This window comes from Mobula hypostoma, chromosome 11 (assembly GCF_963921235.1).
Source record: "Mobula hypostoma chromosome 11, sMobHyp1.1, whole genome shotgun sequence".
Classification (NCBI taxonomy): Eukaryota; Metazoa; Chordata; class Chondrichthyes; order Myliobatiformes; family Myliobatidae; genus Mobula; species Mobula hypostoma.
Genome location: NC_086107.1, coordinates 90,027,292 through 90,044,080, shown reverse-complemented (window position 1 = coordinate 90,044,080; position 16,789 = coordinate 90,027,292). Strand labels below are relative to the sequence as shown.

The 16,789-nt window shown below is 51.4% G+C and overlaps 1 protein-coding gene across 4 annotated transcripts in view; it reads left to right on the top strand.

Moving 5' to 3' along the window:
* LOC134353930 (liprin-alpha-3-like) overlaps positions 1-16,789 on the top strand; it is a 123,666-nt gene that overhangs the window by 68,382 nt on the left and 38,495 nt on the right. For all 4 annotated transcript variants that reach the window (XM_063062480.1, XM_063062482.1, XM_063062479.1 and 1 more), the window contains 7 exons: positions 126-272; positions 3,020-3,154; positions 3,951-4,034; positions 8,217-8,348; positions 12,271-12,333; positions 15,382-15,467; positions 16,240-16,387. In XM_063062480.1, the coding sequence (XP_062918550.1) occupies positions 126-272; positions 3,020-3,154; positions 3,951-4,034; positions 8,217-8,348; positions 12,271-12,333; positions 15,382-15,467; positions 16,240-16,387 (795 nt within the window). The remainder of the gene's footprint in view (positions 1-125; positions 273-3,019; positions 3,155-3,950; positions 4,035-8,216; positions 8,349-12,270; positions 12,334-15,381; positions 15,468-16,239; positions 16,388-16,789) is intronic.

Here is a 16,789-nt window from a genome sequence, read left to right as displayed (position 1 = left end):
GGTGTTACTCCCAATAATTAGTTCAGGGTGCTATATAAATGTAAGTTATTGCTTCTGGTGAAGGTTGGTACCCATGTGCTCAGAGACCTCTGTACCTCTGTGTTGACCCTGTGTCCCTGTCCCAGGCCTTAGCACAACGGGAGGACATGGAAGAGAGAATAACAACCCTGGAGAAACGTTACCTCAGCGCCCAGCGGGAAGCGACATCTCTGCACGATGCTAACGACAAGCTGGAGAATGAGCTGGCGAGCAAGGAGTCCCTCTACAAACAGGTAACTGTCCTGATGTCATCGAGTCACGCCTGGTCCTGAAGTAGGGTCTTGACCCCAACTATTAACAATTCATTTTCTTCCACAGATGCTGCTTGGCTACTGAGGTTCTCCAGCAGGTTGTTGGTTGCTATAGAAACAGGTCCTTCGGCCCCCCCCCCATGTTCAAGCCCCCATTGTACTGATCTACACCGATCCCATTTACCAATAAGTCTGTAGGCTTCTCTATAGTGCTTCTCGATAGTGCATATCCTTTAGGTAGTGTGTTTCAAACTCTAACCACCCCCCTCCCCACCCTCTGTACAAAAACTCCCCATCAGATCCCTGCCAACCTATCGCATGAAACCAGTAAAACGCTTCACCACAACCATATGCAACTTTTGACCTCTACAGTTGTTTTCCGGGTCGAGACAGAAAACCCCATGAATTAACTCTTCACCAAACTGGTTGTGTCCACGGATCACAAACCAGTCCTAGAATTCTTTACAGGAGCAATTCGGGTTCTTGCATGCTAACTGGATCAAGGCCAGTCCATAACTCTCCCTGTGGTACCTGTATGAACCTGAAGGGTGTGGTCACACCAAAATTTTACTCAACTGAGTCTGGCACAGAGAATCCACTCATATTTCTTATTTTCATTTTTTTAACATTTCACATCATTTAAGCGACCATTTGGCCCGTCGAGTCCATGCTGACTCTCGAATCATTCCCATTAGTCTCACATTCCCCTCCCCTCCTCAGTTTCCCGGATTCCTCACATGACCCTTCCCTATCTCAGTTCTCCTGCCCCTCACTTCCACTGGGGGTAACCAGTGGATACAGCGGCCAATTAACACACCAGCCACCATGCTTTTATGGACTTGAGAGGAACCTCGCCCAGCCACTGGAGGGCCCGAGCTTGGGATCGAGCCCAGCTCAGTGGAGCTGGAAGACAGCACCATCAGCTATACTACCTACTCACTCTTTGTGAGGGAGTGCTCCTGCTGTCTCCCATGTAGACCCTGGCTGTTAGAAAGTGAACTGTTCACCCCCTTCGTTTATCCCAATGTGAGGTCATCCAGTTCGTGGTGCACACCCCTACCCCCGCCATGCGAATGCCCTCTTACAATTCAGACAGTGCGTGGCATAGAGACCATACCCACGCCAACCATTGGGTACCTGCCTACACCAATCTCCTTTTGCTGTCTGGTTTTGTTACTACCTACACTATCTATGCCCCTCAACCTTCTCCACTTCAGGGAAAAGAAAGTCATCCAGCGCTGGCTGTCCTACCCCAGCCCCTCTTCTCTTTACCCTTCCCCATGCCCGTCTCCATTGGTACCTGTGCCTAACAACTGCGTTCAGTGCCATCTTCATTACCTGCCTGACTTGACATAACCTCAGTCACCTACCCATGGCACTTTGAACTCTGACCTCTCCACCATTTCCATCAAGGGATCACCACTTCCTTGCTCAGCCTTCCCTTAACTCCCGGTTACTGACTCTTTCCCGCCCCTGTCCCCAGGGAAAGCTCACAACCCCCCGCCCCACCCCGTCAGTACCATTGTTGTTGAGTGGTTACGGCAAGGAAAGTGGACATTTCCAAGGTGAGTTCATGCCAGCTCTCGCCCCTTGGCCTTTTCAGATGTTTACTGAGCTCTGTTCTGAAGATGGGCCAAAGTACTGTTCCAACTGTAGTTGCCTCCATCATCATCCATGGCAGTGCTTTCCATGTCCTAACCACAGATTATGTTAAAGAAAAAATCTTCCTCGTATAATTTCTGGGCCTTTTGCCAAAACTTTATTCTGTTTCCTTGGCCCTTGGCCCCTGGGTGCATTTTCTCCGTCTATATTTCCCATATCCTTCATGACTTTAACTACCTCTGTCTGGTGTTCACCTCTGGCACTGGTGCCTCACCTCTGCACCCTCTCCAAGGTATTGGGACACCTTCCTTAAAGTAAAGGCATCCGTTAGTCTTGTGAGACCATGGATCTGCGCCTGGAAAGTCTTCACTCTCCAGGGCACAGGCCTGGGCAAGGTTGTATGGAAGACCAGCAGTTGCCCATGCTGCAAGTCTCCCCCCTCCACGACACCGATGTTGTCCGAGGGAAGGGCAAGGGCCAATACAGCTTGGCGCCAGTGTCGTCGCAGAGCATCATGTGGTTAAGTGCCTTGCTCAAGGACACGACACGCTGCCTCGGCTGGGGCTCAAACTCACAACCTTCAGATCGCTAGTCGAATGCCTTCACCACTTGGCCATGTGCCCACACTTCCTTAAGGTACAGCCTTCATAACTGAACACACTAACGGAGTGGTGGCCAGGGTTTCACTTTGGCTCCTTACTTCGGGCTACTCGGTAACGTAGTGGCCAGTGTAACGCTAACCCGGCGCCAGCGACCCGTATTCAACTCCACTGCTGTCTGAAGAGTTTTTTATGTTCTCATCGTGACCACGTGAGTTTTCGTCTTGGTGCTCCGGTTTCCTTGCATGTCCCAGGGTTAGTGAGTTGTAGGGATGCAAACTCAGTGTTGGAAGCATGGTGATACTTGCAGTCTGTTCCCGGCACATCCTCGGACTATTGGTCGTTGATGCAAGTGACGCGTCTCACTGTACGTTTCGATGTACACACGTAGCAAATAAAACGGCTACTTTATCCTGTGAGGCAGACAGCCCAATGGCTTGTGTGCATGAGGGAGGGGCAGCGTCCCCTGGTGGGGTGGGAACTGCTGATCCTTGTCACATCCTCACTGGGGGTGCATTCATCTTTCAGAGCGAAGACAAGAACCGCCAGCTCCAGGAGTGGCTCGACTCCTCCAAGCAGAAGCTTCAGCAGACCCTACGGAAGGCAGAGACCCTGCCCGAGGTGGAGGCGGAACTGGCTCAGCGCGTGGCCGCCCTCAACAAGGTAGGGATCCTGCGGCAGGATGGTTGCTTGGAACCTATCCCATGCGGAGAGGATGTTCCCTGTGGTGGCGGAGTCCAGGACCAGAGGCCTCAGCCTCAAAACAGAGGGAGGTCCGTTTAGAATGGCGATAAGGAGGAATTTCTTTAGCCAGAGAGAGGCAAATCTGTGAAATTCTTTGCCACAATTGGCTGTGGAGGCCAGGCCATTGGGTGTCTTTAAGGCGCAGGTTGATAGGTTCTCAGTTAGTCAGAGCATGAAAGATTATGAGGAGAATGTGGTTGAGAGGGAAATTGATCAACCATGGTGAAATGGTAGAGCAGACTCGATGGGTCGAATGGCCTAATTCTGCTCCCTCATCTTGTGGTCGTATGGGTCACTGGCACTGCCACACAGGGTAAAGTAGCATTGTGATCTCCACCGTACACTGCATGGTGAAAGACTCCAGTAGCAGCCATATCCTACACAGCAAGATCCCACAAGGTACTAGTGCTCAGGAGGCCTGCATCACTGGGTGTAATCGGGGGGATCTGTTGGCCCTCGTGCAGTGAAGGACGTGGTTATGTGGAATAAGAGATCGTTATGTTGACCGAGAGGTGATGTCTCATTTCTGATGGTACCTCCCTCTGTCCTTCACTGAGGTGGAGCCTAAACCCCTGGACCCGAGAGTCAAGGGATTAGAATGACTTGAGCTGTGGGTGCTTCGGGGCACAGAGAGATCCCACATACCCTACCTCGACGGCTTGTGCTGCACTCTAAGGTCCGATCGCACTAATCCGAAGTGTTTCCTTCTTCCCAGGCTGAGGAGAGGCATGGCAACATAGAGGAGCGGCTGTGCCAACTAGAAGCAGAGCTGGAGGAGAAGAACCAGGAGCTACAAAGGGTAAGGTCTCCCAATGAGAAAGGATCTAATGCTTTTCCAACATATATAAACTCTTCTCGGTCTTCTACCCAGGTACAGTTATAGATTATAATCGACGTTTCGATGACAACCTCCGCCATCTTCTTCAGAGATGTCTAGTCCGGTGGTATTTAAAGCCCCGTCATCCATCCCTCCTGACTGGTTAGTCCTCACCCAATCAGGTTTCCACTGTCCCACCTATTGACTATCAAGTTCCAGTTCTTACTTAGAGCAAGACCTCTGGCTTTGTGAAAATTAATTTCCTCTAGTTTTATTTCAATAGCTTCCTTCAGGCAGAATCAAAAGCCACTGGGGTGGCACAGTAGTTTGTGCCATTAAAGTCAATTGCATGACCATTGTGAATGTAATGTTCTGCTACCTCCAATTTCTCTGGGTAACCCAAACAGATACACCTCCTGTGCTCCTTGATGTGGTTTTCCGCCGTGTGCCCCTTCTGGCCAATATACGCCACTCCACGTTCACAGGGAATTCTGTAAATACCAGCTATCCTGTCCCAGGTCATCTTTGATCTGCAAGGCTGAGATTTGAGCTTCCATACGGGTTTCCTACAGAATGGCCTCAAGGTGAAGGAAATCAATCAGACCCTTGAGAGGAAACCTAACAACGATGAGGAGCCTGTCACTACCGCTTGTCTTCCCTATGTTTCCACGATTGGACACACGGTGGAAACCCGCATCAAGGAGCACAGGAGGTGTATCTGTTTGGGTTACCCAGAGAAATCAGTGGTAGCAGAACATTGCATTTGCAATGGTCATAGGATTGACTTGGGCACAAACTACTGTGTCACACCAATGGCTTTTGGGACAGCCATTGAAATAAAACTAGAGGAAAAGAATTTTACCAGAGACAAAGGTCTCACTCTAAGTAAGAAGTGGAATTTGATTGTCAACAAGGTGGGAGAACGGAAACCTGATTGGATGAGGACTAACCAATCAGCAGGGATGGATGACGGGGGTATAAATACCACCAAACTAGACATGCCCAGGTGCCATCCCTGATGAAGGTGGCGGAGTTTGTCATTAAAACATCGGTTAAATTGATACCTGTACCCGGATGGAAACCTGAGAAGAGTTTATTCATCGTATATGCCGGGAAAGCACTCAATCCTTTTTTGTATGTATGAAGTTTGCACACCGTCCCTGTGACTGTGTATGTTTTCTCCTCGTGTGTGTGGGTGAGGGGAAGGATCTGCGGGAATGTGACGAGAATCTAGGAAGAATAATAAAAGTGGGATTAATGTAGGATGAGGGTGAATGGATGGCCAATCAGCATAGACCCGATGGGCCAAAGAGCCTATTTTTATGGTGTCCTTGGAATAAGTACTAGCCTTTCCAGTAATGCCCACTCCCCGTGAAGAAATGAAAAAAGAAATTAACAGGCTGGCTAGTGGCACAATGACATCGATGCCGGACCAGGGAGCGGAGGTTCCTGGGTTCGAAACTAGTCGGGTCTGCTCCCGAGTACGCTTTCCATCCGTGCCAGGTTGAGTGTCAAGATCGCAACTCAACCTCATAAAATAAAGGGAACAATACTGCGAAAATGTCTGTGAGGAGTGGCTCGTCACACAGTCTCTCTCTCGCTCCGCGCCTTGTAAAAGCCATGAAAAAGACATCATCACTCACGCACGCACAGACTCGCACGCACGCAGGCGCACGCCAAAAGAAGAAGGAAATTAACGTTCTGTTGTAGGTAACATTTGCTTTTCTGAGTAAGATCATGTTTAAAAGTGGAAGTGCAGACAATTTTTGAATCTTTTCTCCTCGACATTCGGTTCAAGGTTGGTTATTGTCACTCTTTGCTGCACATGTGTAAAGAACAGGATTGTTATTTCTCCAGATCCAATGCAGCATAAAAAACACAATAAGTTAAAGAACACAATTTAAAAAACACAATAAATATAAATATAAAAGCAATTGTATAAAAGCACAATGTGCAAGTAACTTGTACACTTTGACTGAATGTACGTACCTAAAGTGACACTAGGTGATGTGTAAGTTGTATACCTCAGTTCAGCAAATAAAACTTAATGCATTCTCCCTTTCAGATCTGTTTTTATATTTTAATGTTTCACCTTTTGAAAAGAAGATTTAAAAACAAATTTACCCATGGACGAAAGTGCCAGAACGAAACACAGAGGGTGATTGAGTTACGCAGCACAGAATCAGGCCCATTGGCTAAACTCATCCCTGCCAACCCTGGTGCCATCCTAATCTGGTCTCATTTACCTGTGTTTGGCCCACATCCCCCAATCTTTCATACCCATGTGCCAGTCCAAATGTCTTTTACATGTTGTAATCGTATTCCTCCCCCAATCTTGGACCTTGTATCCACCACCCTCTGTGTGGGGAGGTGGGGAGAGAAAAAGACTTGCTCTTCAGCTCCCATTTAAATCTTTCTCCTGGTACCTTAAACCTCATCGGCTAGTTTTAGTCTTCCCTGCACTACGCATCTCGAGGACCTCCAGCAGAACAAACGAATCGGTCCTCAGCAAGATGAAACCAAGTCTCTCTCTCTAGAAGCTGAAATGACAAGACTCCGCCTATCACTCTTTGGGCACATCATGGGAAGAAACGGCTCTGGATAAGGATATCACGCTCGGCAAGGTGGAAGGACAATGGAAGAGAGGAAGACCACCAATCGGATGGATGGCATAATAAGGACAGCTATGAATGCAATGTTATCTACAAAGAGTCGCCTTTGCGAGGATCAAAACTCATTTAGGGCAACTACCCATAGGGTCACCGTTAGTCCACAATGACTCGATGGCATTTAGCAAACAAAAGACCCTGGGGGAGAAAGATAGTAACCACTCTCCTTGTCTGTATTTCTTGTGATTGCATGAACTTCTCTAGTGTCGCCTTACAGCCTCTTTTGCCACAGGGAGAATGGTCCCAGTGCATCCAGTCTCTGCTTGTAACTCTAGCCCCACCAGTCCGAGTGACACCCTTGTGAATCTTTTTGGTGCCTTTTCTAGTTTAATGACACCATTCAGCAATTGGGTGTTCAGAATAATCTCTTTATAGCTGGAAAAAAATCCCCAAACAGACCACGTGCATTAAATTAGGGAGGGGGGTGGTGGTGGTTTGACGTGGTTCCTCTGAGCTCACTGTCACACCAGAGGGATGTTCACCCTTTCGGTGTAAGCGACAGATCAGACACTTCCTTCTCCGAAAGGCTTTGGAAAACTAGGTAAACTGTTTCAATACTCCAGTCGCAACCACTCAATAGCAGTCCTATTTAAGAAAAATATTTCAGATCATGTAATTAATTGAATGTAAGTATTCCACATGGTGCGCTGGGATTTGAATTTACACCTCCTGCTCGTCAAGCCTCCAGAATAATATCCCAGTAGCATAGCTGTAATTCCTCTAATGAACTAAAGGCAGATTTTATGCACAGATCCACTGCAAGTTTACAGTCAGGACTGCCGATTGGGTGAGGCTTGATGAGGAGCAGGTGCCCTGGTGTGGGGGTAGGGTGGCTTTCAAGCTCAAGGTTGCTATTAGCCCGCTCTGGCCTGCTGTCTGCCGTCGGGCAATGGGAGAATGTGGCCGCATTACTGGCAGGTGAGGTTTGCGTTTCCATTAACGGCACCTCGATTACCATGGAAACCATCGGAGGTGTTTCCCAGGAGAGTTGTGAAGCAGTACGGTGTGACTGACGTACTGGGGATATTCTGGCATACAGCTGGAAGGTAGTGTCTAAAAGATCCCACTCTGAGTGCCCACCCTGCAATGTTCCCCTCTGAGCAGGAAAGTTTTTACACGGCTTGAAAATTGGGTGGTGCTTTAAATGGTTTATTTTGTAATATGCACACTAGGAATATTTAGAATTAAAATTGGAAAAGCACAAGTTTTTGATTTTATTTATTTATTGAAAGGTATAATGAAATAAAATACAACAAAGGAAATCTTTCACGTTTCGTAAACTTTTTCTAGCTGCGTCCAATCCAGCTGTGCGGCAACGAAGGCCACGTGGGCGGGAGCACCCACGCCGAGCACCCGCGCAGCTTAGAGGGAGTAGTGCTACCCCATCCTTCCCCACACCGACTGTCCGTCCTCTCCCACCCGCACACCAAGTGCCTCCCTGTCCCATGCCGGTGTCCACTCTGCCCGTCTAACACCTGCGTTTTTCCACATCCAGGCTCGGCAGAGGGAGAAAATGAATGATGAGCACAACAAGCGTCTGTCCGAAACTGTCGACAAACTGCTCTCCGAGTCCAATGAGCGGCTGCAGCTGCACCTGAAGGAGAGGATGGCCGCGCTGGAGGAGAAGGTGGGACCAGGCAAAAGTGCCAGGGTGGGCTGCGTTTGTTGGCGGGGGTGGGGGTGGGGGCGGGGAGAGGGAGCAGGGGTAGGGAAATCCCACAGAAGTTAAACTGTGTCTAATCCATACTGAGCACACTTTTCTTGATAAAGCTTCCTTTATGTCACCTCCCCAATCCATCAATCCCTCAATCAGTGCATCAACCCCCCTTCAATCCATCAACACCTCTTCCAATCTGTCAACCCCTGTTCCAATCCGTCGGACCTCCCCCCCCCCCCCCGCCTTCCAGTCGGTCGGACTCCCCCCCCCCCCACGCCTTCCAGTCGGTCGGACTCCCCCCCTGCCTTCCAGTCGGTCGGACCACGCCCCCCGCCTTCCAGTCGGTCGGAACCCCCCCCCCGCCTTCCAGTCGGTCGGACCCCCCCCCCCGCCTTCCAGTCGGTCGGACCCCCCCCCCCCGCCTTCCAGTCGGTCGGACCCCCCCCCCCGCCTTCCAGTCGGTCGGACCACCCCCCCCCGCCTTCCAGTCGGTCGGACCCCCCCACCCCGCCTTCCAGTCGGTCGGACCCCCCCACCCCGCCTTCCAGTCGGTCGGACCCCCCCCCCCCGCCTTCCAGTCCATTGGACCCCCCCCCCCGCCTTCTCATCCGTCGACCCCCCCCTTCTCATCCGCTGAACCCCCCCCCCGCCTTAAGCTCATCAAACCCCCTCTTCCATTTCATCACGTCCCTTCCACTGCATCAATCCCGCCCCCCCCCGTCCATCAACTGCCATTCCAATCCATCATTTCCCCCCTTCCAATACATAAACCCATTCATTTCATCAATTTTCTCCAATCCAAAGCCCCTTGGATTTCATCATTGCCCTTCCTTTCGCTCACCTCCTTCCTTCCTCTGCTCCCTACCGCCCACTTTTGCCCAGTACCCACTCCCCCATCTGATGCCTCTCCCTTCAGTGAGTGGAGCAGAAGAACCACTTCAGTGAAAAATGCCTCTGGAAGTCAGAAAGCTAGTTCCAGCAGAGTGGGCTGAATGGTCTCCAGTGCTTTTGAGACATTGTGACCAGCTACCCAATGGAACCAAGGTGCCTTATCTAAACCATCTTTGACTTGTTGGGCTGTGATGGAGCAGAGCACCGGTGGTTGTGTGTGACTGCAGTGATGCACTCAGGAACTGGTGCTGTCCTACATTGTGCATCCTGGCTGGGATGGCACGCGTCTCCAGTGCTGTGTCACATCCAGTACCGACTGTATGAAGCACTGTGACCACGTGACCTTCACAGGAGGCCTTTCCATCCATCAAGTCTTTGTTGGTCACAATAGCCCAGTGGGTGTAGATTTCACTCGTTCACTACGATGGGCTTAGTGCCCCAGGTCTCCCAGTGGCCAGCAGGAGATTGAGAAACAAGTTCGTGAACCTTGGATGGTGAGAGATGTTGCAAATGTAGTCAAAAAGAAAAAGGAATCATGTGCAAGAAATCGAACTGGGCTTTTGAGGAGTATGTAAGAAGCAGGAAAGTACTTTAGCAAGGAATTGGGAAGTTAAAATGAACAATGAAATGTCCTTGACTGGTGGGATTATAAAGAACCCCATAGTATTTCATACATCATTTAAAAACAAGAGGGTAGCCCAGGACCACTCAAGGAGAACGGAGCGAATTTACGCCTGGAGCCAGAGTTAGTGGGGAAGATAGTAAATAAGTACTTCGCATCGGTATTCGCTGAGGTGAAAGACATGGAAGATGGTGGGATCAGGGAGTGGTATACTGATATCCTAGAGCAGAGGAGGTGTAGGATCTCTTGAGGAACATTGAGGAGGATTTCCACAGGTCTTGATGGGATCAATCTCAGGTTATGGAGGAAGGCAAGAGAGGAGATGCCTGGGACCTTGAGAGAGGTCTTTGTGTCCTCTCTAGTCACAGATGAGGTCCCAGAGGCCTAGACTGTTGTTCCTCTGTATAGGGACAAACCAGGAGCTTACAGGCCTTGCATCAGTGGCAAGGAAATTATTGGAGAGGATCTTTAGGAAAGGCTGAAGGTAGAGGCCCAAAGGTGTCATGAGTGTTTGGGTCGTGGGTCCGTGCAAGTCTGGAAGCCAAGGCCTGAAGCTCAAACCTGTGATCAGCATCTTGGGGTTAGAGGTCGCTCTTGGGTGTGTGAGTCTCTTGCTTTGCTTTTGTTGCCGTGTTTTCTTTTGTCATTGTTATTGTTGCTTGTATTATTCTGTGGAACACTATGGGGTCAGCACAGGAATGTGCGACGGCACTCGCGGGCTGCCCCTAACACATCCTCTGGTGTATTTGCTGTTAATGCAAGCAAAGCATTTCACTGGATGCTTTGTGATAAATAAATCTGAATCTGGTTCGTAAGTGGCAGGATCTTTTAGCAGCTCTGGTATTCAGTGTGATCTTGGGGCGCAAGTCCGTAGCTGCTTGAAAGTGGCACCATAAGCAGGAGGGGAAGTGGAACAAGTGTATGGAATTTATCTTCATTGCTCAGGGTGTTGAGTATAAAAAATGTAAGTCGTGTTGCAGTCGTATAACTCTTTGGCTGGGCCACACTTGGAGTATTGTGTTCACCAGGATGTTGTGAGGTGTTAGCTACAAGAGGCGGTCAGGGTTAGGTTAGGCTGTTTTCCCTTAAGGGGCTGACAAAAGTTTATAAAATTATGAGAGGCATAGATTGAGGAGACGGTCTTTACCCCGGGTGGAAATGTCACATTCCAGAGAGCATCGTTTTAAGTTTAAAGATTTTTTTTTTAGCACAGAGTGGCCCGGAATGGGTTCACAGGGGTGATGGTGGGAGGAGGTTTGGTAATGATGTTTAGGAAAGGGAATGGAGGGATATGCATCATCTGCAGGCAGTTGGGATTCTGATTGGGATAGTCATTGTGGGCTGAAGGACGTGTTCCTGTCCTTTATTGTCCCAAGTTTTTGACTATGCCTCATTCAGGTGTTCTTTAAATGCAGTGAGGGTTTAGTGTCCATCATCCTTTGGTGAGATGTGAGGCAGACACTCACAATGTTGGCTACTTCTCTCTCTACGCAAATCCAGGGCCCGCTGAATACTCTACGTGAATTCAGGACTCAGTGAATACTGACGCTGTTGCTAATTCCCACGATGCCTGAGGGGTTGGCAGAGAGCATTGCAGTCACTGTGTGATGAAGCTGGAGGCACTGAACATTTAGGATGGTGGATGCTTTGCTACCACACCTTGCCATGTACAGCCAGTAGTAAGGCACAGATCGATGAGTGGGAAGTCACGTTTCTTCCACAAGAGTACCAGGGAGAGACCAGTTCAATCAAGAGATGCACAAAAAAGAGTAGAAGACTGGCTCCACCACATGAGGGAGCTGCCACTGGGTTCTGTAAGGGGGACCTTCAGGTCTGTCATACAAGGATGGACAAGGCATGGTTGGAAGCTCACACCCAGCAGTACTTGTGCCCGCTGTCCTCTAGTGGACAGGGAGCTGAGATGTTTCAGTTCAGGTCCTTAGTGTGCAGCCTGTGGTGTTGGCATGGCAACAGGGTGCCCAGAGAATCTTTCAGCAGGAGGAAGCTCCTGGTTCTTCATACTTGCCCGGCTCCTGATTTGACTTCTCCACCAAAGATAGTCCAGGTCACGGTTCTCTACCCGGTTACCCCTTCTTCATCGCGAGACCAGTGGGCTTTTAGAAACTACCGCTGATGGAGAAGGTACCAGCAAAATAATATGATAACTGCTGGAGGATTGTTCAGTGAAGAGGTACCATGGAATGAACTGGTAATTGTTGTCCACACGCTGAAAGAGAGACAATGACCTGTAACTCTTCTGTTTGGCAAACTTTCCAAACCCTTCTGCTATGCTGTCTGACTGGCTTGCTCTAATACCTCTCCTTCTCTCTGTCTCTTTCCTTCCCTCCTCCCCTTTCTTTCTACTCCTTGCCTGCATAGAATACGCTCAGTCAGGAGCTGTCTAACGTCAAAAAAGCCCATGAAGAGGTGCTGATGAACAAGGTATTTCCTCTCTGGTCTTCTCTACTGACAGTGACTGGGGACAATGAGGTTATTTCAAGGTGGCAGGCAAGAGGCCAGAGGAGCTGTTGTGGTTCTGGTGGGACAGACCATCCATGTTGACCGCATTTCTAGTTAGTGTCATGTAGTGGGATCCAGCTGCCTGGTACTGAGGTTGTATCTGCTCCTAATCTGGGAGAAGTATCATCACCACCAAGGGTGGTCAGGGATAGGAACTAATACCATCACATCACCTGTAGACTTCAACCAATCCTGCCTCACCTTTCCTGCCATTGTTCCCTCTTGTGGAGCCCCACCTTCTCCCAGCCTTCCAAAATGGCAACGTTCATTACTCCATCAGCGTTGCCAGGCAGACAACACTATCCCCCCACTCCTCTTCACCACCTCCAGTACAAAGGCTAGCCCTCCACCAAAGCACTCCTGAAGGATGGCCTCTCCCTCCGGTTGGAACCCCTGCCTCGTGCCCACATTGGATGCTATCACTTGGGCACTGCTGTTCTAGAGAGCATTAAGGGCTTTGTTCGCTGACGAAACACCACCAGTCACTCTCCTACTGCACTGGTGCAAGGAGGTGACCATGGGTGGAGACTATAATGGGCTGGGAAATTCCCCGCCGTGCAACGCTCCTCCCCTGTACTTTTACATCATTCCGACAAATATTCCCTCTGGGGCTTAACGGAGGGGCGTTGAATGCTGGCCAATATTGGCACAGCACAGAAACCCTTTGGCCCATCATGACTGGCCTAGCCATCATGAAACCTCTACTATCCCTTCAAGCCGTACGGTCTCCAATGATCCACCGCTGATGTGGTTAGAAGCCGGAGCACCGGGGGAAACCCACACGGTCGGAGGGGGAACGTACAAACTCCACAGAGACAGCACCAGAGGTCGAGATTGAACCTAAGTCTCTGGACGTGAGGCTGCTGCTCCTGTAGCTGAGAACCTGCTCCGTCCTCTCCTGTCCTCCAGTTGGGGAAGAGCTCGTACAAATAGGTTAAGTTGTACAAACGCCTCCACATCACCACATGGGACCTGTCAGGTGTATCGAGTTAAACAGGAAGGAGGTGATGTGATGCGGTTAGGGTTGAGCCCAGGTCTCTGGATATGAGAAAGCAGCTCCACCAGCTGAGAGTCGACACTGCCCTCTCCTGTTCTCCAGTGAGTCAACAGCTGACACAAGCTGGTTGAATGTTTACACATCACTACAGCAGACATCAGCCCTGAGCTGGACGGGAGGGTGGAGTTGCGATGTGGTCTGCGCAGTTCAGGAATCACTGGGTCTATAGCAGAGTGCCCGCAGGAGGTCGGACTGATAACAGGTCACACAACAGAGCCGGGTGCAGTTGACCGTCTGGGTTTCCCCAGGTAGTCCAGTTGGACAGGAGAGTGGCGATCGATGTTGTCGGTACAGGTCGAACAGCAGAGTGATGAAGGAGGCTCGGACTGTCGCACCACAGAGCCGGGTGTGGTTGAGTAGAGTCGTGGACACAATCAACCCGATGCATTGTTGTAAAAGTCTGCCTGCTTTCCCGTCGACAAGCCCATCGCACACAGATACCTTCCCCAGCAGGCCCCCACTCTCACACGCACCCCCTCACACGCACCCACACACACGTGCATACCTCCTCACACTAATACTTCCCACAAATCCTCACCACAAACGCATCTTCCCCACACACTAATACACCCTCACACAACCTCTGAAAACACACTCCTCCACATAGCCTCCGCTCACAGCAACACCAGCCTGAACCACCATCACACACCCCATTCCCCACTCGCCAGCCCTTTCCCCACTCTCCAGTCCCTTCCCTCCCCCCTCCAGCCCCTTCCCCGTCCTCGTTCCCCCCTTACCTCCCCGTCACCCCTCCCCATCTCTCTCTCTCTCCTCTTCCCCCTCCTCCTCTTCCCCCTCCTCCTCTTCCCCCTCCTCCTCTTCCCCCTTCCTCCTCTTCCCCCCTCCTCTTCCCCCCCTCCTCTTCCCCCCCTCCTCTTCCCCCCCTCCTCTTCCCCTCCTCCTCTTCCCCCTCCTCCTCTTCCCCCTCCTCCTCTTCCCCTCCTCCTCTTCCCCCTCCTCCTCTTCCCCCTCCTACTCTTCCCCCTCCTCTCCCCCTCCTCCTCTCTCCCCCCCTCTCCCCCCTCCCCTCTCCCCCCTCCTCTCCCCCCTCCTCCTCTCCCCCCTCCTCCTCTCCCCCTCCTCCTCTCCCCCCTCCTCTCTCCCCCTCCTCCTCTCCCCCTCCTCTCTTCCCCCCTCCTCTCCCCCTCCTCCTCTCTCCCCCCCCCCTCCTCTCCCCCCCCTCCTCTCCCCCCCCCTCCTCTCCCCCCCTCCTCCTCTCCCCCCCTCCTCCTCTCCCCCCCTCCTCCTCTCCCCCCCTCCTCCTCTCCCCCCCTCCTCCTCTCCCCCCCTCCTCCTCTCCCCCCCTCCTCCTCTCCCCCCCTCCTCCCCCCCTCCTCCTCTCTCCCCCCTCCCCCCAAGTGTCTCGGCCAACTCTGCCCATCGGCATTTCAATGGTTGGACCAGCTCACCCTCTCTTGAGACAGACCTCGAGCCAGACCACCCTCCCTTTCCTGAAATGCACCTTTAACTTCTAACTCGGGCATGAGCAGCTCTCTCAAAAATATATTGACTATTCCAAGAGTATGTCGCAGTAGAATTACCAAAACTGCCTGCATAACGGGATGTTAGGGCAAGTGACCAAAGGTTTGTTTGAAGCAAAGTATCTCAGAGGAGCAGTTAATGGATTTGCATTACCTGGGACCCAGAGAGCAGAGGGCTCAGCCACGGTGATGGAACAGTGTCGATCTTAGGTGTTCCACAGTAGGAGGGGTGCGGAGACTGTGAATGGGTGATACCAGGCAAGAATTTGCAGTCTCCAGCCCTGCACTGAGAGTCTGTGCCAAGACTGTGTGTCCTGGCTGAAGATTCTCTTACTGCTGACTATGGAATTAAAGCCGTCACAGTATGGTTGGGCAAAGAGCAATGGTGCTGGGAATCTCGGGCTGCTGTCACTAACCCACATCTCCTCTCAGGAGCAGCTGATGACAGAGGTGGAGAGGATGCAGACGGAGCTGGAACAGCTACGGACGAAGGCCGGGGTCCGCGATGCTTATTCCAGGTAAACTGGTTGTGACCGGAACATTGATCACATTCTGCGCAACTGCCCACTCTCACCTGATTTAGCTGACACTCACCTGCTCAACATCAACCAAACAACACCAGAGTGGCTGGCTGTCTGGTGTGAGAAGCTATGATGACAATGAACCCGAAAGGCAGCAAGGGGCCTTGCATTAACCCTAACCCTAACCCTCTGCCCACCCCCCCGCTTCCCTACTCCGTCACCTCTCTGTCTTCTTCCCCTCCACCGCCCTACTCCCTCCCCTCTCTTCCTCCCACTGCCCTACCCTATCCGCCTCCCCACCTCTTTCCTCACTCCCTCCTCTTTCGCCCTCCACCATACACTTCCTCTTTCACCCTCTCCTCCACCTCCAAGACCCCACCTCCCTCCCTCCTCCCCTCTTCCGCCGCCCTCCACGCACCTGCTCCTCTCTTCCTCCCCCCTCCTTCCGCCTCCCTTCCTTCCCTCGCACCTCTCCCCCCTTTCCATCGCCTTCCTCCCCTCCGCCTCATGGTGGGGGGGGGCGTAACAGGAACACGTCCTGGTTGTGGCTGCGGGTAACGCTTTAACAGCAGTTACTCATGCTGGGTTTCTGGACCAGAAGTTGTGAATGATTACTCATTTTGAGAGAGATTGTTGAGCAGTGTCCATTCCCTCCTGCACGATTAGAGCTGACGTTCCAGCGACAGGGAACGGAGGCTCCTGCACTGTAACTAGGTATTGGTCTGCTAGGACTTTCTCCTGACTTCTTGCCCTTTCCACTGACTGACAGGTCCCTCCCGGGCAGTGCATCAGAGCTACGCTATTCCCACAGCTCTGGAGTTTCGATGAGCAGTCACGTGGACATCTATAGCACCACTGGGGTCCTTCGGAGGCCCCACAAAGGCCGCTGGGCAGCTCTGAAGGATGATCCTTCCAAGGTAGGCCGGAAGACTGCAAGTTGATAGGATCCAGCCCCTCTGGTACGAACTGAGCACCGAGTGCAGACATTGGAAGTTTGTCAGTGAGCCTGGTCGTCTCTTCCAATGGGCTGACTTTCAGCAGGGGCTAAGGACAAACACGATTAAAATTCTTAGTTCTCGGGAGCTTTGATGGAATAAACAAGGGGAAACTAACTATAGGGACAGTGCTATGCGAATGCCTTCGGCACACAAATATAGCCATGTGCCCCCAAGACTTTTGCACCGTACTGCAGTGTGGAGCGGAGAGCAAGTTCGTAAATCTGGTGGGAGCAAAGGGTATTGAGAATGGCAATGGTGGATTCCTAGGGGAGGGGTGGGGGACAGGTGGCAGAGGAGTGCCAGAGGTGAGGGGGAGGGGTG